General features: G+C 41.7%; 1 protein-coding gene across 2 annotated transcripts in view; it reads right to left on the bottom strand.

Moving 5' to 3' along the window:
- Positions 1-27,922, bottom strand: part of LOC106599468 (receptor-type tyrosine-protein phosphatase N2) — a 151,987-nt gene that overhangs the window by 104,175 nt on the left and 19,890 nt on the right. For both annotated transcript variants that reach the window (XM_014190720.2, XM_014190723.2), the window contains 10 exons: positions 21,524-21,643; positions 11,859-11,982; positions 11,050-11,194; positions 9,672-10,038; positions 5,552-5,664; positions 5,167-5,353; positions 4,818-4,864; positions 3,232-3,396; positions 2,669-2,886; positions 598-684 (listed from right to left, as the gene is read on the bottom strand). In XM_014190720.2, the coding sequence (XP_014046195.2) occupies positions 598-684; positions 2,669-2,886; positions 3,232-3,396; positions 4,818-4,864; positions 5,167-5,353; positions 5,552-5,664; positions 9,672-10,038; positions 11,050-11,194; positions 11,859-11,982; positions 21,524-21,643 (1,573 nt within the window). The remainder of the gene's footprint in view (positions 1-597; positions 685-2,668; positions 2,887-3,231; positions 3,397-4,817; positions 4,865-5,166; positions 5,354-5,551; positions 5,665-9,671; positions 10,039-11,049; positions 11,195-11,858; positions 11,983-21,523; positions 21,644-27,922) is intronic.

Below are 27,922 nucleotides of genomic sequence, written 5' to 3'. Positions count from 1 at the left end.
CTCGTCAGTCTATTCTTGTTCTAACAAATGAAGGCTATTCCATGCGAGAAATTGCCAAGAAACTGAAGATCTTGTACAACGCTGTGTACTACTCCCTTCACAGAACAGTGCAAACTGTATCTAATCAGAATAGAAAAGGGAGTGGGAGGCCCGGTGCACATAAATGTGATACCTGTTTTTTATTTGTAATAAATTTGCAAAAATAAAAAAATAAATGTTTTTTGATTCGTCATTATGGGGTATTGTGTGTAGATTGATGAGGAATAAAACCAATGGAATCCATTTTAGAATAAGGCTGTAACGTAACAAAATGTGGAAAAAGTCAAGGGGTCTCAATACTTTCAGAATGCACTGTACCTGCTACAGGGAATTACTATTTAAAGATGCCCATTTTAGATTCTGCCCTGAATCGTATAAGCTTTCGGAGGGAAATCTAGTCATGCCTTTTAAGCATGCAGCCAAAAATGAATAGAGTTACATAAAAAGGTTAAATACATACAGGAGTGGTGTTGACTCTGTTGGTTGGGTCTGTGCTGGTTGTTGTTTGTATTGAGTGTGTGAAAAATCTATAAAAAAATCACCACCAAAAATACGTACGAGAGCTCCAGGAAGTCAGTCATCTGCAGCTTGGCGCGTCGTGTCAGAATCTCCATCAAGTGGAGGCCCTCATCAGTCTGCAATGCGCTGTGGAGAGAAAAATAGAGTTCATCAATACTGGCCTTTCTCCTAAAGGTCCCCACAGAGTTGATACCTAAGCCTGTTAAGTGTGGGTGAGCACTCCCAACACATTACATTCCTGTCACACACAGAAGAGAGGAATGGGGACATGAGTGGGGAGACAGGCCCGGAGGTCAGGGGGATGGAGGGAGGGAGGGGGAGGAGAGGAGGGAAGGGGGAAGGGAGTGAGGGCCAAAGACAAGAGAGCCAGATAGGTAGTTGAGGGAGAGGGAGACAGAGAGTGAGGACATGAGGCAGGGTTGAGGTGTGAGAGCTAGGGGAGCAGGAGTTCCCTCTGGCATGATGAATCACCTGTGTGCGCCGAACGTGTTCCAAAATGGCACCCTATTCGATATCTAGTGCAATACTTTTTACCAGAGAGCCCTGGTCAAAAGTAATGCACTATATAGGGAACAGGGTGCAATTTGATACACAGGCCCTCTCTCAGACTACAGGCCAGACAGAGAGGTGCAGATGGGATGGTGAGGAGGTGTAATGGTGTAGCCACACCACAGTGGTTCAGTTCAGCCCTGCCTATAGCTTATAGGGTCTGAGTCCCAAATGACACCCTATTCCCTACTATACATAGTAGTACACTACTTTTGACCAGAGCCAGTAGGAGCTGCTACCAGGCTACTGTGCGTACAGTATAGCAGTACATGTCTCAGTTTTCCTCGATTATATTTCCTCCTGTTGGTGGTGATAAGCCATACCGTTCAGAGCTATAAACCATACTGTCCTACTTTATCACATAACAGGAGTATGGAGATTAAAGCAAGAATTCGAGAGACATTATATATACAGATAGTGATATTTGCTAGCAGCAGCACAGCCCCCATCCCCAGCCCCCTATGGAGAGAGGAGGCACTCCAGACCTGAAAGTTATGGAGCAGTGAAGGGACGTGGGCACCAGTACAGGGTGGCCTGATGGACTGGGGGTTCTGTGACATGGAGAAGGACTTGAACCTGAACACCATCAAATCATTATCTAATATTTACTGAATGATACGTATGTAAGATGTTTATTATACATGCATATGATATACCACACTGGGGTATGGTCTTGATAAATTGAAATAAAATTGCAAATACAAAAAAATGAATGAGAAATGTTCATGCATAAATGAGTCCAGTATTGAAACATTTCAAATAATCGATGGTAATAAATTGAAATATACAGTATGTCAAACAGCATGAGTAAAATACTGTTTGAAAACATCATGGAATTACTATCCCAAAAGTGACACAAACACTTTGTCAAAATGAGGAATGAGAAATGCCAATGTTTTATTTTCAAAATGGTTCCTGGGAAATTCAGGGCACCGCCAGGTTGGATAGGGGGCAGGAGTGGAGTAATGAGAACATCTCTGTTGGCAGACACAGGGACACAGCAGGCATTTGGTGGTCTAGCATCTAAAACACATTTCTGTTTCCATTTGTAATGGTTGGTTTTACAGCAACTTCAGCTATACTTACTCAAAACAAAAACAAAAAGACCATCAAAAGTATAAACAGAACTGCACCAATGGAGCCAAATCGTTGCTACTGATCGAACTTACCCAATCGTCGCTGTCTGATGAAAACCTCATCTCCAAAACACAAACTTTTCAGGAAATTTAAAATAATTACCATATTTGAACATACATACATTTATGAGACTACAGAAGCTATTTTGAATGCATTTCCTTGGTCCTAGAGTAATGAAATGTTCAGAGTACATTGAGGGGAGTTACTGCTTTCATTAAATGTAATGTAAAAAAATATGTACGTTTTCATCAGAGAGCGACGCAATGCAACATGTTGACACCTGTAAAATTCACCACAGATGACCCTGGACTAAAAAAAGACTCCTTTGTACTGTACTAAATGCAATTCCATAAAGACATACTGTAGAACACTGATTGATTAGCTGTGGTTGCCTCATTCATTGTTTATGACAGGCACTACTCACTCAGTGTCGGTGATGACATAACCGTAGTCATCATCAGTCTTCTTCGTGTCCACAGCAGCTTTGACATCTAGCTGCAACTCCTGGACGTTGACTTTCTTCTTATGGGGCTCCTGGTAGACCACCTTGGCAGCAGGAGGCTCCACTGCCTGGATCCAGCCCTCCACGGCAGCCACCTCCTCCATGCCCGTCGAGTGGGTCGACTTCTTCTGCACCGCCACCTTGATTTGATTCAATTTATTTGACCATTTAAAAACACAATTCAACCACACATGTGGATACAATGCATTTAAAGTAATTGAGGATAAAACAAAAAAGTTGAACAACAAAAATGTCCATGGTATGTATAAGCTGGAAGTAGAAACCTAAGTGTTGTTTTCCATTAGTTTACTCCAATTAGGGGAGGGATAGGGGAAAATAAAAATAAATTAAAAAAATATTTTTTTTTATATACATGGGAAATTGGAAATTGTGCAGATAATTACATTGATGGAAGCCACAATCAATCTGCAATATTGAAGCTGGTCTACCTCTGTGCTTAGTCCCTTACTCATTGTGGTCCTCACCTCAGCCTGAGTGGTCCTGCTGTGCACGTTCTCCAGACCAACACCTCTCCCCTCACCCAGCCCTGCACCCACACCAGCCTGGCCTGGGGGCTCTCTCTGGGCTGGGGACTCAATCTTATCCAGGTACACCAGCAGCTTGCCAAATAAACTGACGGCGTCGTGGGGCTGAAATAACACAGAACAATGTCATGGCTAGATCACCGTCATGTTGATCCCAAGTCATGTTGATCCCAAGTCATGGTGATCCCAAGTCATGGTGATCCCAAGTCATGGTAATCCCAAGTCATGGTGATCCCAAGTCATGGTGATCCCAAGTCATGGTGATCCCAAGTCATGGTGATCCCAAGTCATGGTGATCCCAAGTCATGTTGATCCCAAGTCATGGTGATCCCAAGTCATGGTGATCCCAAGTCATGGTGATCCCAAGTCATGTTGATCCCAAGTCATGGTGATCCCAAGTCATGGTGATCCCAAGTCATGTTGATCCCAAGTCATGGTGATCCCAAGTCATGGTGATCCCAAGTCATGTTGATCCCAAGTCATGGTGATCCCAAGTCATGGTGATCCCAAGTCATGGTGATCCCAAGTCATGTTGATCCCAAGTCATGGTAATCCCAAATCATGGTGATCCCAAGTCATGTTGATCCCAAGTCATGGTAATCCCAAATCATGTTGATCCCAAGTCATGGTGATCCCAAGTCATGGTGATCCCAAGTCATGGTGATCCCAAGTCATGGTGATCCCAAGTCATGTTGATCCCAAGTCATGGTGATCCCAAGTCATGGTGATCCCAAGTCATGGTGATCCCAAGTCATGTTGATCCCAAGTCATGGTGATCCCAAGTCATGTTGATCCCAAGTCATGTTGATCCCAAGTCATGGTAATCCCAAATCATGGTGATCCCAAGTCATGTTGATCCCAAGTCATGGTAATCCCAAATCATGTTGATCCCAAGTCATGGTAATCCCAAGTCATGGTGATCCCATGTCATGGTGATCCCAAGTCATGGTGATCCCAAGTCATGGTGATCCCAAGTCATGGTGATCCCAAGTCATGGTGATCCCAAGTCATGGTGATCTCAGAAAGAGAACAAATACGAATCAAATAATAATTGCACTATGGCTTTTTCTCATCTTGATTATGATGAGACAAATATTTTCTTATAGTACTTGTGTACTGAATAAAGAAACTGTTTTGATAGAGAAGAGGCGATTTTCTTCTCTCATCAAAGTCTAAGAATACATGGAGCAATAGGATACAAGTCAATAATCATAATCTGAAAGATAGGACTGCAAATTGACAGCATCAACTTTCTCAGTTGAAAAATAAGTCAATACAACACTCGAAAAGATTTTAATCAGTTTTAAAAAATCTACTTCTTCTCTAAGTTGTGTATACCAACTGGTTTACTGTCTACATTGCAGATGTAACATCAAATTACTAAAATCCTTTTGAAAAACATCTTATCTGGATGATTGATACCCTACACACAGTATAAAATTACCGTTTAGAATGTAAGTCTTCCGTTTGACATTTTACACTCAGCTTTCAAACCATTTATCTCTTTAAGAGTCCAAATGGGGTACCTTGTCATTGGAGTCTGCTGGCTCTCTGTCTCCCTCCGTTTGTCGCTCTGTCAGGAAATTACACAGAATTACTATGTTCACTGACAACAAGAATAATATTAAGCAGAAAGCACACCAACTTTGCATATCTCAAATAACATGCAGATACAGTATATGCTCCCTTTCACCGTTTTCAGCTGATACTTTTTTCTAGTAAGTCTGACTGCATTTAAAATGAACAGAACAGACAATCTGAACCAGTCACCCTGAAGTTGGCATCGATAGACAAGGAGCAGATAAAGGTGTTGGAGAGAACTATGGGATAATACTACAGATGGAGGGATCCTCCCAGTCGGTCAGGCTTGAGTACCTTGGATCACAGCCTCCTCTACTGGAGTGCTCTCCGGAGCTGTTTTCTCTGTGGTGGATGGAGGGACACTCTCCTCCTTCTCCTCCTGTTCCCCAGGCCCTTCTTCTCCAGGCCCCTTGTTCCCTTCCTCCCCCAGGTCTCTGGGTCCTGCTCTGGACTGGGCTTGGGTATGTTCTTGATCCACTATCTGCATTTACATGTATTATTTTATCCAGAACATCTGCAGACAGTGCGCATTCAACAAGGTAAGGCAACCACATATCACATTCATTCCAAGTAAAACCTTCCTCTAAAATCAGCTAAATCAGTGAAATCAAAGCTAGTAAGAAAAGTGTGAGCATTACAGCAAGAAAGACAAGTATCAACATGTTATTGTTTATTCTACCTGTAGGGCGTCAGTGATCAGCGTAGAGAGTTGGTCCAGGTCTTTAAGACTCAGGTCGTCCACGTCCACGTTGTGTCTGCCCACGTTCTTCAGAACCTTCTGGATGAACACCTCTGTGGAGGAGAGAGGAAGAGAAGTAGGGATAAGAGGAGGAGAGAAGAGGGATTAGAGAGAGGAAGGGTTATAACTAGAGGTCGACCGATTAATCGGAATGGCCGATTAATTAGGGCCGATTTCAGGTTTTCATAACAATCGGAAATCGGTATTTTTGGACGCCGATTTGGCCACTTTTTTTTTATACCTTTATTTAACTAGGCAAGTCAGTTAAGAACACATTCTTATTTTCAATGGCGGCCTAGGAACGGTGGGTTAACTGCCTTGTTCAGGGGCAGAACGACAGATTTTTACCTTGTCAGCTCGGGGATTCTATCTTGCAACCTTACGGTTAACTAGTCCAACGCTCTAACCACCTGCTTTACATTGCACTCCACGAGGAGCCTGCCTGTTACGCGAATGCAGTAAGAAGCCAAGGTAAGTTGCTAGCTAGCATTAAACTTATCTTATAAAAAACAATCAATCAATCATAATCACTAGTTAACTACACATGGTTGATGTTATTACTAGTTTATCTAGCCTGTCCTGCGTTGCATATAATCGCTTAGGTACACGTTGCTCCAACCATAAACATCAATGCCTTTCTTAAAATCAATACACAAGTATATATTTTTAAACCTGCATATTTAGTTAATATTGCCTGCTAACATGAATTTCTTTTAACTAGGGAAAATGTGTCACTTCGCTTACAACAGAGTCAGGGTATATGCAGCAGTTTGGGCCGCCTGGCTCGTTGCGAACTGTGAAGACTATTTCTTCCTAACAAAGACAGCCGACTTCCAAACGGGATGATTTAACACAAGCGCATTTGCGAAAAAAGCACAATCGTTGCATGACTGTACCTAACCATAAACATCAATGCCTTTCTTAAAATCAATACACAGAAGTATATATTTCTAAACCTACATATTTAGCTAAAAGAAATCCAGGTTAGAAGGCAATATTAACTAGGTGAAATTGTGTCATTTCTCTTGCGTTCATTGCACTTTGGGCCGCCTGGCTCGTTGCGAACTAATTTGCCAGAATTTTATGTAATTATGACATAACATTGAAGGTTGTGCAATGTAACAGGAATATTTAGACTTTGGGATGCCAACCGTTAGATAAAATACGGAACGGTATTTCACTGAAAGAAAAAACGTTTTGTTTTCGAGATGATAGTTTCCGGATTCGACCATATTAATGACCAAAGGCTCGTATTTCTGTGTGTTATTATGTTATAATTAAGTCTATGATTTGATAGAGCAGTCTGACTGAGCGGTGGTAGGCAGCAGCAGGCTCGTAAGCATTCATTCAAACAGCACTTTCCTGCGTTTTTTACAGCAGCTCTTCGCAATGCTTCAAGCATTCCGCTGTTTATGACTTCAAGCCTATCAACTCCCAAGATTAGGCTGGTGTAACCGATGTGAAATGGCTAGCTAGTTAGGTGGGTGCGCGCTAATAGTGTGTCACGTCCTGACCAGTAAAGGGGTTATTTGTTATTGTAGTTTGGTCAGGACGTGGCAGGGGGTGTTTGTTTTATGTGGTTTGGGGTTTGTTGGGCTATGTACTTATGTAAGAGGGGTGTTTGTTTTATGTGTTCCGGGTTTTTTTGGTCTATGTTCTATGTTAGTGTTTCTATGTTCAGTCTAGTCTATCTATTTCTATGTTTAGTTCATTGGATTGACCTTCAATTGGAGGCAGCTGTTCCTCGTTGCCTCTGATTGAAGGTCCTATGTATAGGGGTGTTTTTGTAATGGGATTTGTGGGTAGTTGTCTCCTGTTTTGTGTCTGTGCACATGACAGGACTGTTTAGTGTCGTTCATTGTTTTGTATACATGCTTTGTTTGTTTTTCCTTCTTTTGATTTAATAAAGAAGATGAGTATACACGTTCCCGCTGCACCTTGGTCCAATCCTTATGACGCCCGTTACATAGCGTTTCAAACGTCACTCGCTCTGAGACTTGGAGTAGTTGTTCCCCTTGCTCTGCATGGGTAACGCTGCTTCGAGGGTGGCTGTTGTCGATGTGTTCCTGGTTCGAGCCCAGGTAGGAGCGAGGAGAGGGACGGAAGCTATACTGTTACACTGGCAATACTAAAGTGCCTATAAGAACATCCAACAGTCAAAGGTATATGAAATACAAATCGTATAGAGAGAAATAGTCATATAATTCCTATAATATCTACAACCTAAAACTTCTTACCTGGGAATATAGAAGACTCATGTTAAAAGGAACCACCAGCTTTCATATGTTCTGATGTTCTGAGCAAGGAACTTAAACGTTATCTTTCTTACATGGCACATATTGCACTTTCTTGTCTAACACTTTGTTTTTGCATTATTTAAACCAAATTGAACATGTTTCATTATTTATTTGAGGCTAAATAGATTTTATTGATGTATTATATTAAGTTAAAATAAGTGTTCATTCAGTATTGTTGTAATTGTCATTATTACAAATAATCCCCCCAAAAACGGCCGATTAATCGGTATCGGCAGTTTTTGGGCCCCAATAATCGGTATCGGCGTTGAAAAATCATAATCGGTCAACGAGTTATAACTATGGTAGAGTACCTACAGTATATCAATGGTTGCGTCTCAAATGGAAGTATATTCCCTATAACACACTACTATAGACCAGGGTACTATCAAAAGTAGTGCATTACAGGGAATATAGTGCCATTTGAGACACAACCATTGACAAAGGTACTCTAACCTTTCCTCGCTCTCATTCCCTCTTCTCTTCCCTCCTCTCATCCCACTTATCCTAATCCCTCCTACACAGAAAGGAAAGATTCACCCATTTCGAATGTTATATAGTTTTTGTGCATCTCTGAGAGATGTTCCATCGATTCCCGGGGTCATTTCCTGTTTTCATGTGTATCTTACCTATTGCCGTTCAAGCAGGCAGAAATACTAAATGCATGACACCGGCAGTGAGGATTAGCGTTTTGAAAGTTCTATATCTCGATTGCTGACATGCAAAACATTTTGGGACTGTATCAACAGTGGACAAATAAAACACATTTTGAGTGGATTAATCCTTTAACAACGAATAGCATGCTATACCATTATTTAACAACGAATAGCATGCTATACCATTATTTAACAACTAATAGCATGCTATACAATTATTTAACTACTAATAGCATGCTATACCATTATTTAACTACTAATAGCATGCTATACCATTATTTAACAACGAATAGCATGCTATACCATTATTTACCAACGGATAGCATGCTATACCATTATTTACCAACGAATAGCATGCTATACCATTATTTACCAACGAATAGCATGCTATACCATTATTTACCAACTAATAGCATGCTATACCATTATTTACCAACGAATAGCATGCTATACCATTATTTACCAAAAATAGCATGCTATACCATTATTTAACAACTAATAGCATGCTATACCATTATTTACCAACTAATAGCATGCTATACCATTATTTACCAACGAATAGCATGCTATACCATTATTTACCAACGAATAGCATGCTATACCATTATTTAACAACGGATAGCATGCTATACCATTATTTAACAACTAATAGCATGCTATACCATTATTTACCAACGAATAGCATGCTATACCATTATTTACCAAAAAATAGCATGCTATACCATTATTTAACAAAAAATAGCATGCTATACCATTATTTAACAATGAATAGCATGCTATACCATTATTTAACAACTAATAGCATGCTATACCATTATTTAGCAACGAATAGCATGCTATACCATTATTTAACAACTAATAGCATGCTATACCATTATTTAACAACTAACAGCACACTATCCCATTATTTAACAACTAATAGCATGCTATACCATTATTTAACAACGAATAGCATACTATACCATTATTTAACTACTAATAGCATACTATACCATTATTTCCAGTGGATGCATACATGACTACTAATGGTGATCATCTGTTCACAGTGAAATAATGAGGAACAACTTGTACAGTAAAAGAGGAAGAAAGCATTTTTAATGAGGCACATACCATCCACTGTACTGAGGGGGTCCTTGGGAGCAGAGCTGGCTCCAGCTGTCTGGAGGAGTAGAAGTCTGTCCAGGTTAGGTGTTTGAGATTGAGAGGTCTCTTTAGGTCCAGTACTGTCTATACTGTTGCTGTAGGAGGGGCGTAGGCGAAGGGAGGGCAGGACCGGGCCCTTGGTGGACACCCCAGTCTGAGATGGTACCTGCCCAGACAGGTAGTGTCTGAGAGCAGCCACGAGGAGGTCTCCATCCCCCGCAGAAGATCTGTCCTGGTAGGGAGGCTGGAAGGACGTCAGTGGGGAGAAGTTTCCCTCTCCCTGGGACTTGGGCCAGTAGTAGTCAGAGGAGACCCCAGATGGGTAACGGTCACTCTGCAAGATAATAAATAAACACCTTATAAGTGTATTATAAGGCATCATAAATTATGTTATAAAGCATAATACATGTACATCATAGAAAGCGTTAGCAAATAATATATAATAATAATATATACGATTTATCCAAAGTGACTTAAAGTCATGCAAGCATAGATTTTAAGTATGGGTGGTCCCGGGAATCGAACCCACTATCCTGGTATTGCAAGTGCCGTGACCAAATAAATCAAATGTGTTCGTCTTTACTTAGTGCTTCACTTAAATCCTCAGGTAATACACCAGCATCAAATTAAAGGTTAACTGATAATGTTAACAGTAAAATAAGCCTATATGATCAGCCTATTGAAGTACAGTATAGGGATGGATCAACAACATTCCAAGATCCATCCATCTCCCGCACGTTCATCTTAAACAAAAGGCAAGTCCCCCTTGTTTGCCATCAACCCTATCCTTGATAAATAAAGGGTTACCCTCCCCAATCTCTCAATGCCTGGCCCTCAGCAGGGGTTTGGCCCTCTCATTCAGCTAGGCCATGTTGGTCACCCCCCTGAACAAAAATGACCCAGAGCCCATCATGTGGACGTTATTAATTAAGGAACTGAACTCCTGAACCCTCGGTGGGCATTATCTCCCTCATAATAATCCAGCAGGAAACTATCCCTGTGAATGGTCAACCAACAGCCATTCATTCACTAACCTTCAGAAGTGGGATAGATAATGATACAGAGTACTAAAGATGATCCACAGCTCCCGCTGTGTCAGTTTGTGTGTGTGTGTGTGTGTGTGTGTCTATGTGTGTACATTAGTGTGTTTGTGAGTGTGTGTGTGCGCGTGTGTCTGTACATTAGTGTGTTTGTGAGTGAGTGAGTGTGTGTGTGTGTGTGTATATAGAGATGTCCATGCATGTAGAAGTAAAACATGGTCCAGCAGCTCATCGCAGGCTAAAGCAGGTGCAAGGAGGGGTCTGGAGGGGCCTGAGGATGGTCAGTGGCCCCCAGGGGCCCTCACCTTACTGGGGCTCTTGGGTCCGGCGGGGGAGGAGGCCTGGGGAAGGAGGCCCAAACGTTGCAGGTAGTTCTGGAGGTTTCTACTGAGCTCCACCTCCACTGGCTTGATCCTCCGGTCTCCTGGGTCCATAGCCTGTGTAGAGGGCCTGGACCAGACGAGCAGAGGTAGAGAGTAAGAATGAGTGGTGTGGCTGAGTGCGACAGAGACAGCGAGAACTAGATAGAGAAAGAGAGACAGAAAGAGACACATGAAGACACAGAAAGAGAGAGAGAGAGAGAATGAGAGAACGAGAGAGAGACAGAAAGAGACACATGAAGACACAGAAACAGAGTGAGAGAGACAGACAGATAATGTGGACTATCCAGAGATAGACTAGACCATTCAGACCTAAACCAGTGGTGGGCAGGGTGGCTACTGTAGCTCATCAGTCATCTCATTGCATGTGCCCTCCTGGAGTCTGAAGCGTAAATCAATGTCCTATTGAGGTCTGCACTATATGTTTGTGTGTGTCTGTGTGTGTGTGTGTGTGTGTGTGCATACGTACGGGCATGCCTGACTGTCTGCGTCTGTAGGTGTGTGTCCGTGTCACAGGAGGCTGGTGGCACCTTAATTGGGGAGGACGGGCTCCTGGTAATGGCTGGAGCGGAATAAGTGGAATGGAATCAAATACATGGTTCCCATGTGTTTTATGCCATTCCATTTGCTCTGTTCCAGCCATTATTGTGAGCCGCCCTCCCCTCAGCAGCCACCACTGTTCCACGTGTGAATGTACAGGTGTAATGGATTGTGCTGCCTGCCAGAACAGTGACCTGGATTTGCTGCTGCTGTAGACAGGGGGGCTGGAGTCCTGTAGGCGTCTGTAGGGGATCTTCCTCAGCTTAGACAGCTCCCTGGACAGGATCTGCTGGGTGGTCTCATCCTCCCAGGTCAACCCTGGAACATAACACATTTACAGGAATAACACTCAGAATGTCAGACTAGAACCATCTACTATAAATATATCGAGCATGTATTTCATTATGTGACAAACAATGGAAGGAAGAAAAGCCAGGTTAGGAGAAGAGACTAAGAGGTGTCTGATCGTAAATGTTATATCCTCCCAGTTCAACCCTGCACACAACACATCAAAAGGAACACTCAGAATGTCTAGAATGACTAGAACAAATTAAGAGTTTCTTTCCAAAACGCTTCACAGTATATCCATTTTCAGAAATGTTGGTAAATTAGCTTTGTTTGAAGAACAATTCTTGGATATATAGCATTTTGCAGAAAAACACATTTTAATACACACCTAAAATCTATGAATTAAAAATCCAAAAACAGTAATATTTTACACAGACATGAAGGTACCCATAAGCAATCATTTCTGGTGAAAAATTGGTGGATATAGTGTTTTGGAAATAAACTCTTCAAGTGGTTGAACATGTACTATATATTGCATCATGTGACTAATCTCAAAGGGAAACAGAGAAAGAGGTGTTTAAAAATGTTATCCCTGGTGGATAAGGTCAAAGTTCACTAAGAAGCAAAGGGGAATGTATATGTGGCTCTCATCATGTAGACTTTAGTCTTGTATACCTACTAACATGCTGAGAGAATATTACAGGATGAGAATGACTTAGGGTGTGTCTCAAATGGCAACCTATTCCCTATAGGGCTCTAGTCAAAAGTAATGCACTATCAAGGTAATATGGTGCCATTTGGGACACATCCTAAGTCCTTCTCATCCTGTAATATTCTTTCATCATGTTAGTAGGTGTACAAGGCTAAAGGCGACATGATCAGCCACATATGTATTCCCCTCTGTTTCTTTAACTACAGCGCATTTTGGCAACAGAACTGAGGACTGGTGCCAACACCAGATGGGGTGGCGGAACCAAATGTAACCCAGAATATGGCCACGCACACTTGAACAATTCAATAGAGACATTCCACAGATGAGAGGCAGCATCCATGAAATATACAAGCAACACTAGAATGCAGGGCAAATAGCATCTGCAATGACATCATTATCACATGTCACTTTGCACAGTGCATCTTACTGTTTAAAGTGAGCATTTTGGCTAGATAAGCTTGGCTTATATAAATCAAATTTTTCCAAGAAGGCATGTGGGTCGTTCCACAAAACTTTTTAGTAGAAATGGTACCCCATTATTGAATGTTAAAAGCCTGTTATATTAAACGAAGTGCCCTTTAAAGAGTGATTGCCCCTAAAAAAGCAACTTCTTGTTTTGAAAATGGCCTATATGGCATCCATATGAGACAGAAACATTTATTCTAGTGTCAAAATTTACTATAAAGTGTAAATAGGATATTTTTGGTCATTTGTGAGAGGATAAGAAAATAAATGTACGGCACAGAATGAAGGGTACGGTAACAGTTTTCCGTAGGTTGGGTTTATTTTAATCCTACCCACATGTCCACACCTGGCAGCACCCAAGTAATCATCAATTCGGAGCGCAGATACACTCGACCCAATCGTAATGCTTATGATCAATTTGGTTTGACATTTGATATCCCTTCGGGGCTAGTTTGGGACCATCAGTAAATTACACAACTGGTACTACTAGGACAATATTTTAAAAGGTAAATAGCTCTAAATTCCAATGACGTAACAACCTCAAACCAACTATACATTTTTGAAAATTTAAAATAAAATAAAAAATCTAATCTAATAGTCAAATCATAGTGTAAAAGCAGGTGAGCTGGTTCTACTCTTTTTGGCCATTTTGGGGTGTTTTGTGGTGGAAAACTGTGCGGGTTGAGCATAACACATCAGCCCTGTTACGCATAGATAGACATGCTAGAAATGTTTTAGCAATTACATTTTTTTGTGAAGCTTGCATTCAATTGCCACACCCTGTTGCACACAACAAGCTTCAATTCGCCCTGTCAAAAATCTTCAACCATGTTACAGTCAACCATGTTACAGTCAACCATGTTACTTTATTTGGCACTTAATAGGGACTTACTATATTCACGAGCTGAATTAGGTGAAATGTTTTTTTTTTAAAGCACTGAATATATATATATATATATAATATATATATATATCAACCATGTTACTTTATTTGGCACTTAATAGGGACTTACTATATTCACGAGCTGAATTAGGTGAAATGTTTTTTTTTAAAGCACTGAATATATATATATATATATATATATATATATATATATATATATATATATATATATATATATATATATATATAATAAAAATATATTGTTGCAGGTCATCATTCTTAAAAATGTAGTATAAATCAGTAAAATATCCCAGGGAATAAAAGTATGAATCGATATGGGCACAGTGGTCTGAAATTATCTCTCCTTTTTACATACTTAGGTATGCAAATGTGCTATCATGGCTACCAGATGAGAGCATCAAGCAATGCAGATCTCTCGGTGGTGGGTGCGTCCCATGATGCTATTGAGCGGCGCACAGAAGGTAGAGGCCAGGGTTCTGGAACCCAGCCAGCCACTAGATCCACCACAGCCTGAGGAGGGAGGAGCAGCGGAACACACTGAACACATAGAACACTCGGAATCCACCATACTGCTGTCTGCTGCTACAGCTTGGCCTGCCTGCCACACACCTCTCAGAGCAGTGCCTGGCTCAGTAAAACACGGAGGACTATCAAACACAGAAAATAACTGCTCAATGATGGCTTTAATGGGGGCCCTGATGGCTTTCTGTGTGAGAGGAGAGCACAGGCAGTGTTTTCACAGGAGCAGACGTTATGTGGCACGGCAGCTTGATTAACGGTAACCCCCGCCAAGACATTCACACACAGCTTAGGTTTTCACAACCATCAGGCGAAACGGGTCCATAGCAATGGAACATAAAGAAGAGGTCCGCTTGGTTGGGCATCTGGGGTTAACAGAGATAGAGCTGTGAGACGGTGGGGGTCAGGGTTAGGGTATTAGACGTACAAACTATCGGGCTGATTTAACAGAAATAGTGTTGCAAAATTCCAGTTACTCCCCAAATTTCCAGAAAATCATGAGGGATAAGCAGGACATCCAGGAGTCTCCCAACCAAGATTTATGGAAAAGCTCAATGTTAAGTTAAAGCCCCATAATGCTGTGCTTCATCAGCAGGGTTTATGTTTTTGTGATGAGGAGAAACAAGAGGCGTCTTGGTAGCTTTGAAAATATGGCGGTGTTTCTGTTTTGTTGTTTTATCGGCCAGCACTTGGAGGGTCAGAGCAGAGGTGGCCGTTATGTTGAATATTCTGAGGCCATTACTTCTTCATCCCAAATGGCACACTATTCCCTACATCGTTCACTACTTTTGAGCCCATAGGGATCTGGTCAAAAGTAGTGCACTGTGTAGGGAATAGGATGCCATTTGGGATGCATTCTAGGTTTGTGCTGCTCTGCTTATCGTGTTGCTCTGCTGTGCTCTGTTCTGGGATTGAAATGCAGATGCTCTTTGCAGTTTTGTTCCCCTAATGGTTTTTCAGACAGCAAGGATAAATAACCTATTAGCATATTTCATTTCAGCTGGATAGGTTGATAAACCCTCTAAAATTAATCAGCACTGTGCACTATGGAATCTGAATATCATTATGTAGCTTGCCCGTCTAGAGCTAATTTCTAGAAATGTATGTGGATTTCCGGGGCTTGCTAGAGGATAAGGTATTTGATCTATATAAAACAACTATTATAATTTTTCAATTGTTCAGTAAATATTAAACATGATGACTTGATGGCCGTGTAAAATAGGATTTAACTTCAAAAGTCATGTCTTTCTCCATTTCTGCAATTTTGCTCTCCATGTGCTGTATGAACATGTCCTTACAATTCTTCTGTCTTTATACATCAATAACATACTGCTGTTGGGAGGATGGAATACACAGCATATATGCTCTATGATACACAGGCATTGATTACCCTCTGGTGGTAATTTATGGGTATTACAGCACTATATGCCAAGCACAGTCTGGGGTGTAAAGTTCATGGCATTCTAGCACATTCTGTAGAAAATCTGTTATCAGTATACCTTTATACTTTGTCTGTGGAATAGAAGTCAGTGGATGAATTTTAAGGTTATGCTTAAAGGTTTACGAAATGTACCTGATATGATCCACACAAAAACCCAACTACATTAGTGGTGCCAGGACAACAACCTCTCACTCAATGTGAGCAAGTCAAAGGAGCTGATCGTGGACTATAGGAAAAGGAAGGCCGAACAGGCCCCCATTAACATCAACGGGGCTGAAGTAGTGTCCACATCACCAACGAACTATCATGGTCCAAACATACCAAGATAGTCGTGAAGAGGGCACGACAACACCTTTTCCCCCTCAGGAGACTGAAAAGAAATAAGGGGAAATAAATCATCTGATTCAACAGTTTCCTGGTGAAGACAGGACGTCAGGAAGAAACATCTGCTTTCTGATGATGGGAATACAGGAATTTACCAATTTAATTATGCATAGCTGACATTTCCCCACCAATGCCAGTGAGGGCTGGGGTGCTGAGGATGCCTCAGGAGGTTTGATCGACAGACAGTGACGGTGGCAGCAATAGCGTGGGCGTACTGTACGGACCTCTGAATCAGAAGTATGTGGAATATTTTGAGTGTTCTTGCTGTAGGAAGCACACTAATAACTAGAAAATGAACATTTGTGTGCTTGTTCAGCGGTCTTAAAATTTATTTTTATGGTAGTGGAAGAAGTTTAAAAGTTTTAATTGTAAGTGTTGTAAAATTGAGCATAGTGTAGGAGAAGAAGTAGTGACTAAAGCAAGCACACAATTATGCATTGCTGACATTTCCCCACCAATACCAGTGGGGTGGCTGGGTCTATGAGGATGCCTCAGAGGGGGCTGTGACAGACAGTGACGGCAGCAGCGGTAAGTGGTAGCGCTGGTGTAAAAGTGGAAATTGGAGTTGATGATCATTGATTAGTACGCCTGACAAATGTCTATAAATTCCTATAAATGTTTTGCTTACAAGAATGAAGTCATGTTTTATGACCTCCTGTATGCTGCCTTTAAGTTGACGTTCCACTTTTTGAATTCTCCAATTGTTGCATTACATTTAGCCTGACTACTCTTCACTAAATTAATCTGCTGCTCGGTCGTTCGCTACATACTTTAGCCTGAGACTGCCATCGTTGAAGTTGTTGTGGTGACGAGGGGCACAAGGGGCGTTGTATAAAACAAAGTAATCAGCGATTGGATCGTCTCCAACCAATCAGACAGTGGAGGCTCCTCAGAGGAGGAAGAGAAGGACCATCCTACTCAATGAATTTCATAAAAATAAACATAGTTAAACATAAAAAATGTATCCTTTTTTTAGATAGACCTATATTAAGCATATTCACATCACCATATAACTGATTAAAACGCACTGTTTTTCAATGAAGGTCTACAGTAGCCTCAACAGCACTCTGTAAGGTAGCACCATGGTGTAGCAAGAGGACAGCTATTGTCCGTCCTCCTCTGGGTACATTGACTTACAATACAGAACCTTGGAGGCTCATGGTTCTCACCCCCTTCCATAGACTTACACAGTAATTATGACGACTTCCGGAGGACATCCTCCAACCTATCTGAGCTCTTGCATGAACTGACATGTTGTCCACCCAATCAAAGGATCAGAGAACCTAGTAGTGAAAGTACAAGCTACAACTAGCTAGCACTGCAGTGCATAACATGTGGTGAGTAGTTGACTCAAAGAGAGAGAAAGATAATAGTTGAAGGGTTTTGAACAAATGAATTTCTTAAAAAATGTATGCGAAGCAGCAGACAGAGAGAGTGACAGCTAGCTACAGTTGAAGTCGGAAGTTTACATACACATTAGCCAAATACATTTAAACTCAGTTTTTCACAATTCCTGACATTTAATCCTAGTAAAAATGAGTCAGTTAGGATCACCACTTTATTTTAAGAATGTGAAATGTCAGAATAATAGTTGAGAGAATTATTTATTTCAGCTTTGATTTCTTTCATCACATTCCTAGTGGGTCAGAAGTTTACATACACTCAATTAGTATTTGGTAGCATGGTATTTGGTAGCATTTCCTTTAAATTGTTTAACTTGGGTCAAACGTTTCAGGTAGATTTTGGCCCATTCCTCCTGACAGAGCTGGTGTAACTGAGTCAGGTTTGTAGGCCTCCTTGCTCCCACATGCTTTTTCAGTTCTGCCAACAAATGTTCTATGGGATTGAGGTCAGGGCTTTGTGATGGCCACTCCAATACCTTGACTTTGTTGTCCTTAAGCCATTTTGCCACAACTTTGGAAGTATGCTTGGGGTCATTGTCCATTTGGAAGACCCATTTGCGATCAAGCTTTAACTTCCTGACTGATGTCTTGAGATGTTGCTTCAATATATCCACATAATTTTCTTTCCTCATGATGCCATCTATTTTATGAAGTGCATCAGTCCCTCCTGCAGCAAAGCACCCCCACAACATGATGCTGCCACCCACGTGCTTCACTGTTGGGATGGTGTTCTTTGCTTGCAAGCATCCCCCTTTTCCCTCCAAACATAACAATGGTCATTAAGGCCAAACAGTTCTATTTTTGTTTCATCAGACCAGAGGACATTTCTCAAAAAAGTACGATCTTTGTCCCCATGTGCAGTTGCAAACCGAAGTCTGGCTTTCTTATGGCGGTTTTGGAGCAGTGGCTTCTTCCTTGCTGAGCGGCCTTTCAGGTTATGTCGACTCGTTTTACTGTGGATATAGATACATTTGTACCTGTTTCCTCCAGCATCTTCACAAGGTCCTTTGCTGTTGTTCTGGGATTGATTTGTACTTTTTGCACCAAAATACGTTCATCTCTAGGAGACAGAATGCGTCTCCTTCCTGAGCGGTATGACAGCTGCGTGGTCCCATGGTGTTTATACTTGCTTATACTTTTCCTGAGGCACTGAGTTTGAAGGTAGGCCTTGAAATACATCCACAGGTACACCTCCAATTGACTCAAATGGTGTCAATTAGCCTATCAGAAGCTTCTAAGGCCATGACATCATTTTCTGGAATTTTCCAAGCCGTTTAAAGGCACAGTCAACTTAGTATATGTAAACTTCTGACCAACTGGAATTGTGATACAGTGAATTATAAGTGAAATAATCTATCTGTAAACAATTGTTGGAAAAATGACTTGTCTCATGTAGAAAGTAGATGTCCTAACCGACTTGCCAAAACTATAGCTTGCTAACAAGAAATTTGTGGAATGGTTGAAAAATGAGTTTTAATGACTCCAACCTAAGTGTACGTAAATGTATGACTTCAACTGTACATGGAATCACTGGACACTTTGATAATGTTTACATACAGTATTACGCATAATGTTGCTGCTACCATCTCTTATGACCGAAAATAACTTCTGGACATCAGAACAGCGATTACTTACTGCAGACTGGAAGAAACGTTTTCCTTTTCAACGAGTCAGACGAGAACAGGTGCAGTTAATACAGGTAATACGTGGAGAACAGGAGGGCTTCTTAAAGAAAAACTAACAGGTCTGTGAGAGCCGGAATTCTTACTGGTTGGTAGGTGATCAAATACTTATGTCATGCAATAAAATGCAAATGAATTACTTAAAAATCATACAATGTGATTTTCTGGATTTTTGTTTTAGATTCCGTCTCTCAGAATTGCAGTGTACCTATGATAAAAATTACAGACCTCTACATGCTTTGTAAGTAGGAAAACCTGCAAAATCGGCAGTGTATCAAATACTTGTTCTCCCCACTGTAGCCCTAAGAAGTTTTAATGCAGGCGAACTTAAATCAGTTTTACCAAATTTTTACCAGCATGTCACAAGTGCAACCAGAGGAAAAAAATTCCAAAGACACCTTTACTCTACACACAGAGATGCATACAAAGCTCTCCCCCGCCAACCATTTCGTAAATCTGACCATAATTCTATCCTCCTGATTCCTGCTTACAAGCAAAAACTAAAGCAGGAAGTACCAGTGACTCGCTCAATACGGAAGTGGTCCACTTTCAAGGAGCGGGAGACTAATCTGGACGCTTAAAAGAAATCCCGCAATGCCCTCAGAAGAACCATCAAACAAGTAAAGCGTCAATACAGGATTAATATTGAATCCTAATATACCGGCTCTGACGCTCGTCGAATGTGGCAGGGCTTGAAAACTATTACGGACTACAAAGGGAAATCCAGACACGAGCTGCCCAGTGACGAGAGCCTACGAGACGAGCTAAATGCCTTTTATGATCGCTTCGAGGCAAGCAACACTGAAGCATGCACGAGAGCACCAGTTGTTCTGAATAACTGTGTGATAACACTCTCGGTAGCCGATGTGAACAAAACCTTTAAACAGGTCAACATTCACAAAGCCGCTGGGCCAGACGGATTACCAGGACGTGTACCCAAAGCATGCGCTGACCAACTGTCAAGTGTCTTCACTGACCTTTTCAACTTCTCCCTGACCGAGTCTGTAATACCTACATGTTTCAAGCAGACCACCATAGTCCCTGTGCCCAAGGAAGCGAAGGTAACCTGCCTAAATGATTACCACCCCGTAGCGCTCACGTCGGTAGCCATGAAGTGCTTTGAAAAGCTGGTCCTGGCTCACATCAACAGCATCCTCCTGGACACCCTAGACCCACTCCAATTCACATACCACCCCAACAGATCCACAGATGACGCAATCTCAATCGCACTCCACATTGCCCTTTCCCACCTGGACAAAAGGAACACCTATGTGAGAATGCTGTTCATTGACAACAGCTCAGCGTTCAACACCATAGTCCACGAAGCTCATCACTAAGCTAAGGACTCTGGGACTAAACACCTCCCTCTGCAACTGAATCCTGGACTTCCTGATCGGCCGCAACACGTCTGCCATGCTGATCCTTAACACTGGGCCCCCTGAGGGGTGTGTACTTAGTCCCCTCCTGTACTCCCTGTTCACCCACAACTGCGTGGCCAAACACGACTCTAACACCATCATTAAGTTTGCTGACGACACAGCAGTGGTAGGTCTGATCACCGACAAATTTTTGCAACTGTTTGTAATGATTACACCCTAGATCAGTTAGATGCAGGCAAGATTGTGCAAGGTGGTATTACTCCAATTTGTCTCTCGACATGTGCACCAACGTTATAAACTTTCGTTTTAAACCTATCGATGTTACATTGAACTGGGTGATCCAACAGTCATCCAATATGCTGTAATAGAAATAAAGCCCTGCTCATGAAAATAAATCTTCCTCCCTAATCTTAAATGGCACGAGCGTCACTGAATCAAAGCGTTCAAACTGCCGCTTTACCAATGTATGTTCTGGCGCTGGCCCAACCCATCGGTTTCTGGACCAATCAGACGGTCCTGAATGTGTTTACTTTCGGTGAAGGTGTCGGGGAGATACTCAGATCCAGACTCATTGCGGAGAAGAAACAAACATCCGTGAGCGTTGTGTAGTGTTTGGCCGGAGCAAGGACTCAGGGGTGGATGATAGTGACGGCAGCAGCAAGAGAAACTGTACTGTACTTACCTCTGTGGGTGAGTTTCTGCAGTAGAGTCCTGAAGCGCTGAACCACAGATGGAGACACATCATACGTATACACCTCTGCTACCGGAACAGGTGTGGAGTGACACCTCCCGAACATTCCATCTGGGGAAAGGACAACAAAGAGTCAGGAACATACTGTATAGTGTGGTAATATACAGTCCATGTCATTTATCCAAAGCGATCTACAGTCATGCATGCATACATTGTAGGTATGGGTGGTCCCAGTTATTGAACCCACTACCCTTGCGTAATAAGCCATGCTCTACCTATTGAGCTACAAAGGACCACTACTAAAGTCTGCCTTTCATGTTCCCCAGCCAGAGACTTCAAACAGTAATAATGTTAGGTACCAATACAATTACTTTGATACAATTCATTATTATGAGTTGCCTTTTTTAAAAGTATTTATTTTGATAAAAGCTTCTCACCAAGAAGCACAACATTCTCCCTTCAGTACCAACCCTGCTACATCAGCGTTTGTCAGAGATTTAGATATTCTTCAATGGGAGATAATGCTTCTCACTTTAGAGGGGATGCTATCAGCATGATGATAAGCACCAGCTCATCAATAGAGAGACGTTATCAGTGAAGGTTCATCTAGCCTTCTCTCCATATCAGCAGGCCTGGGCCCAGTTGCATAAAACATCTTAAATGTTTCCCCTAAGGAATAATTTCCCCTTACCTAAGGGAATTGTTTAAGGATGTTGCATAAAGCCCCTCAAATATTTCCTTAGGTAAGGGCATACTTAAGGGGTTTTACGGTCGTTTGAAGGCATATATGGCAGAACGAGTAGCTGGTTACCATGGAGACGGCCTGATTCACTGACTAAAAGCCTCCATAAAAGAGATCTCGCTTTCATTTTGTGAGATAGCTAAATAGAACAGGATAAACAGGATGAACAAATTGCTTCAGAAGATAAACAACCATGTTTTTGTAGTTACTTTTTCTTAACTTGTTTTATTACTTTCTAGTATGTCAAGCTAGTTTACAGAGTAGCTATAGCTAACTAGCCAGCTAGTTTATAGCCATGGATTGTGCACCTTCCATTGTTAAAGTTAAGGAAACTAAGGGAAAAGATAAGGGGAAAATTAACTTAAGGTGTTTTATGCAACTGGGCCCTGAGCTCTACTGTGACCAATGGGCTCTGGGGTGATGCACTCTGTGTCTCCTGACCCCTCCTATCTCAGCCTACAGTATTTATGCTGCAGTAGTTTGTGTCGGGGGGCTAGGGTCAGTCTGTTATATCTGGAGTATTTCTCCAGTGTCCTGTGTGAATTTAAGTATGCTCTCTCTAATTCTCTCTTTCTCTCTTTCTTTCTTTCTTTCTCTCTCTCTCTCTCGGGGTCTTGAGCCCTAGGACCATGCTTCAGGACTACCTGGCATGATGACTCCTTGCTGTCCCCAGTCCACCTGGCCGTGCTGCTGCTCCAGTTTCAACTGTTCTGCCTGCGGCTATGGAACCCTGACCTGTTCACCTGCTATTTTCAACTCTCTAGAGACAGCAGGAGCGGTAGAGATACTCTCAATGATCGGCTATGAAAAGCCAACTGACATTTACTCCTGAGGTGCTGACCGGTTGCACCCATGCTGGTCATTTATGAACATTTGAACATTTTGGCCATGTTCTGTTATAATCTCCACCCGGCACAGCCAGAAGAGGACTGGGCACCCCTCATAGCCTGGTTCCTCTCTAGGTTTCTTCCTAGGTTTTGGCCTTTCTAGGGAGTTTTTCCTAGCCACCGTGCTTCTACACCTGCATTGCTTGCTGTTTGGGGTTTTAGGCTGGGTTTCTGTACAGCACTTTGAGATATCAGCTGATGTAAGAAGGGCTATATAAATACATTTGATTTGATTTTGATTTGAAACAAATACAGCAGGATTCATATTTCAACAACCCACTATCTAGACAAGATTAGAAAGCCAGCACTTATTGGAGTGTGTATACATCCCAATTGGCACCCTTTTCCCTATATACAGTATAGTGCACTACTTTTGACCAAAGCCCTATGACTGCCATTTAGGATGCAGACTTTGTCATAATACTGCACAACAGAATAATGTGAGACAGTAGAGTAACACTGCAATGCAAAATCTTTGAATTCATCATTGTTTTTAGTTAACAACTATCACTTCCATCGCTGAGTGAGATTCAATTCAAATCGTGCAATGCAGACACGTTGGCAATGGTCCATGTTGGTAAGGGACTGGCCGCTTTTTTGTTGTGATTTTTTTAAGCAATTTAGTCCAGGGGAGGTTCATGTAATTTGTAATCAATTAAATATCAGTATTTGATCAGTCCCTCTTTGTGCTTGGCATATCCAGAATGTGTGCGTGTAGCATACCTGGCGAATCAAATAGCGCTTGTAGTGATGAAATGGGAAGCTAGCCTGCAACAAGAACAGTGGTAGAAATGCCACGTTCAAAACAACTGGGAACTAGGAAATCTCATAATTCTGACTTCAGTGCGTTCAAGATATCTGGGAACTATATATATATAGAGCCCCGACTGGGAAAATCGTTTTGAACCGTCATCCAACTCGGAATTCAAAGTCGGAAACTCAAGCATCTTTCTAGAGCTCCGACTTTCCGACTTGAAGATCACTGACGTCATGATTTGACATATATTTTTCTTTCGAGTTCCCAGTTGTCTTGAAAGCACCAAAAACCTCTGTGATTTATTGGAATAACAAGCATGGCGTCGCACAATTACACAGCTCGTGAAAAAAGTTATCTTCACAATAATTTAGGGGTTTCTTTACAGTCTCTGTCTGCTGAAGATAGTCTATAAACGTTCAATGGAATTTTTGAGTGGAAAGGAGATGGTTCCTCAATGGGGAAAAAGGTGAATGGATGAAATGTGGTGTTGGAGGAGTTGCTACCTAATGGGGAGGACAACAGTCCATGTGGATGGCCGTAATATCTGTATGCCAAGAGATGTTCTCTTCCTTTTTCTAGGCTGCCTGTTATTTCATATTATTCCTAATAATTACTGTTTAGCTCTTGAAATCCCAGGAAAAGCTAGACTAGGCCTACAACAGCTTGTTGTACATTTATTTAGAGCATTGTATTTACTACTACAGCTTCCTCTTGCTTGCTGAATGTAAAATATAGAAACCAAAATAACTTGGGCGTATTCATTAAGCAAATTCTGCTGCAAAGCGTTTCTTAAACTGAAGCAAACAGAACGAAACGGGGAGGGACCTACCTAAAGTTGTCTTTTAGAAACTCTTATTTTGCTCTGTTTGCTTCCGTTTGGTTATAAACACCCCTGGTTGGGAATTTGAAAGGGGGGGAGAGATGATGTGATCAAAATACACCATATGAGTAGCCTGCTAATGTACCTTTCTGGACCTTGTAAACTGTCGAGAATAGACCCATAATGGATCCAAATGGTTGGATAATCAGCCTGAGGTTGTATGGTACTCTCTGCATATAGCTCCAGTCTTATGTATTCCTCTTGTTTATTTTTTTGCATCATTGGGAAGGACTCTTAAGCAAGCATTTCACGGTAAAGTCTACACAGCTGTATTCGGCACATTTTAAATAAAATGGTATTTGATTTTATGCAGTTATATCGGCATGAAGCATTCAAAACAGGATGTTTGAGCGGTTATTGTCTTGCTCTTCACTGTAATCAGAGAGTTAATATGAATACTATGCATGTCCAGACTCTCTTGGCTAAAAGTAAAGGAGAAGAAGAAGCATTAATGTGTTAAATTCCTAAGTTTTGCATATTCAATTTACACACAGCACTTACCCCACCAGCAAGGTGTGGCGTTTTAAATGCACATAGTTCTGTTCTTAAGGTGTTCTTGTCCATTAATGTTCTGGATTATGTCGTGTTTCATGTTTTTTGTGGACCCCAGGAAGAGTAGCTGCTGCAATCGTCACAGCTAATGGGGATCCTAATAATCCAACTGGCCTACATCACTTGCAGTTTACAGACCTAGCCAATAATTGTTTGCTCACTTGATAACAATGTTGTTGTAGCCTAGGTAGAATTATGTTATTGTCTAAAAATGTAGGCCTAAATCAATAGTGAAGATTTGCATGCCCAACTGCTGCAGAGTGCAGCCTGGAGGAACGTACAGATCTGCCATTTCATAATCTGTTAATCAAAAATATTTGACAGGTAAATACTGTATTTATAGCCCTAATATTTAGCTAATGAGTGGCCAAATAGTTAGCTAATATTTAGCTTCTTCGGCTACACAACTCTAGCCTCTCTCTTCCAGCTATTCCCCATGCGCAATAGGCTATAGGCTACAAGCCTCTCCGCTATTCCTCTTTTCCTGAAATCCCAGGATAAGCTATAGGCTACAAAAACTATAGCAGATTTATACAAAAAAAATCATACTAGGCCTAATAGCCTTTTCGTGGAGCGAAGCAGGCTTGCTCTTGCTAATTTGCTGAATGTCAGGGAAAGTTGCGGAGAGAGAGTCCATGTATGACGTATTAAATGGCTGCACAGGAGAGAGAGTGATGAGCACAGTGAAAAGGATGATCCAAGCGATTTGACAACCATTAAAAAAATTGAAATCACTTGCAAACCACTTGAGCAACGAGGCAAACAATGACATGACGTAAAAGATGCACTCGACAAACAGCATGTTGTTGAATATCTACATTTAATTTAAATACGAGTTTCTGTATTATTATTTACATTAGGCTACATGTAGCTTACATTGACTATGACAATGAACACACCCTGAAGCACTGATGAATGATCTGTGTTACCAGCTTATTAATAGGGCTACAGTAGGACCTCTCTCTCACCTGCTGTCTTGAACTCTGAATGCCCGGCTATAACCTGTCGGCTATGACCTGGTGCTGACCTGTTGCACCCTCTATGACCACTGTGATTATTATTTGACCCTGCTGGTCATCTATGATAGTCTTCCCTGTGGCTCAGTTGGTAGAGCATGGTGTTTGCAAAGCCAGCATGGTGTGTGCAATGCCAGGGTTGTGGGTTCGATTCCCAAGGGGGGCCAGTACAAAAAAAATGCATGAAATGTATGCATTCACTACTGTAAGTCTCTCTGGATAAGAGTGTCTGCTAAATGACTAAAATGTAAATGTATGAACGTTTGAACATCATAAAAAACTATCTAGATTTAATAGCCAGCCAGAAGAGAACTGGCCACCCCACATAGTCTGGTTTATTCTGAGTTTTTCCTAGCCACCATACATTGCTTGCTCTTTGGGGATTTAGGCTGGGGTTTCCGTAAAAGCACTTTGTGACATCTGCTGATAAAAAAAGGGCTTAGAGGATGCACCTCTGATGGAGTTACATAATTGAAATCCTCCATGGTAAAAGCCCACTCTTTTTTTACCACCGATTGTAACCATCGCAATCAAACGGAGAGGAGCTACATTCACTAGGCAGTTGAGAGTGGCCTGGCTCTATGGCGTCAAATCAGTCTCTCTACTGCCTGTAACAACCATTCACTCTCTGTCACCACCTCTGTTCTAACAAAAATCCAGAAAAACGCATGTCAAAAATGTTATTAATTGATTTGCATTTTAATGAGGGAAATAAGTATTTGACCCCCTCTCAATCAGAAAGATTTCTGGCTTCCAGGTGTCTTTTATACAGGTAACGACACGAGATTAGGAGCACACTCTTAAAGGGAGTGCTCCTAATCTCAGCTTGTTACCTGTATAAAAGACACCTGTCCACAGAAGCAATCAATCAATCAGATTCCAAACTCTTCACCATGGCCAAGACCAAAGAGCTCTCCAAGGATGTCAGGGACAAGATTGTAGACCTACACAAGGCTGGAATGGGCTACAAGACCATCACCAAGCAGCTTGGTGAGAAGGTGACAACAGTTGGTGCAATTATTCGCAAATGGAAGAAACACAAAAGAACTGTCAATCTCCCTCGGCCTGGGGCTCCATGCAAGATCTCACCTCGTGGAGTTGCAATGATCATGAGAACGGTGAGGAATCAGCCCAGAACTACACGGCAGGATCTTGTCAATGATCTCAAGGCAGCTGGGACCACAGTCACCAAGAAAACAATTGGTAACACACTACGCCGTGAAGGACTGAAAATCCTGCAGCGCCCGCAAGGTCCCCCTGCTCAAGAAAGCACATATACATGCCCGTCTGAAGTTTGCCAATGAACATCTGAATGATTCAGAGGACAACTGGGTGAAAGTGTTGTGGTCAGATGAGACCAAAATGGAGCTCTTTGGCATCAACTCAACTCGCCGTGTTTGGAGGAGGAGGAATGCTGCCTATGACCCCAAGAACACCATCCCCACCATCAAACATGGAGGTGGAAACATTATGCTTTGGGGGTATTTTTCTGCTAAGGGGACAGGACAACTTCACTGCATCAAAGGGACGATGGATGGGGCCATGCACCGTCAAAT

The sequence above is a fragment of the Salmo salar genome, chromosome ssa03, assembly GCF_905237065.1.
Source record: "Salmo salar chromosome ssa03, Ssal_v3.1, whole genome shotgun sequence".
Taxonomy (NCBI): Eukaryota; Metazoa; Chordata; class Actinopteri; order Salmoniformes; family Salmonidae; genus Salmo; species Salmo salar.
The sequence above is the reverse complement of the archived record's forward strand: the minus strand, read 5'-3'. Positions and strand labels throughout refer to the sequence as shown.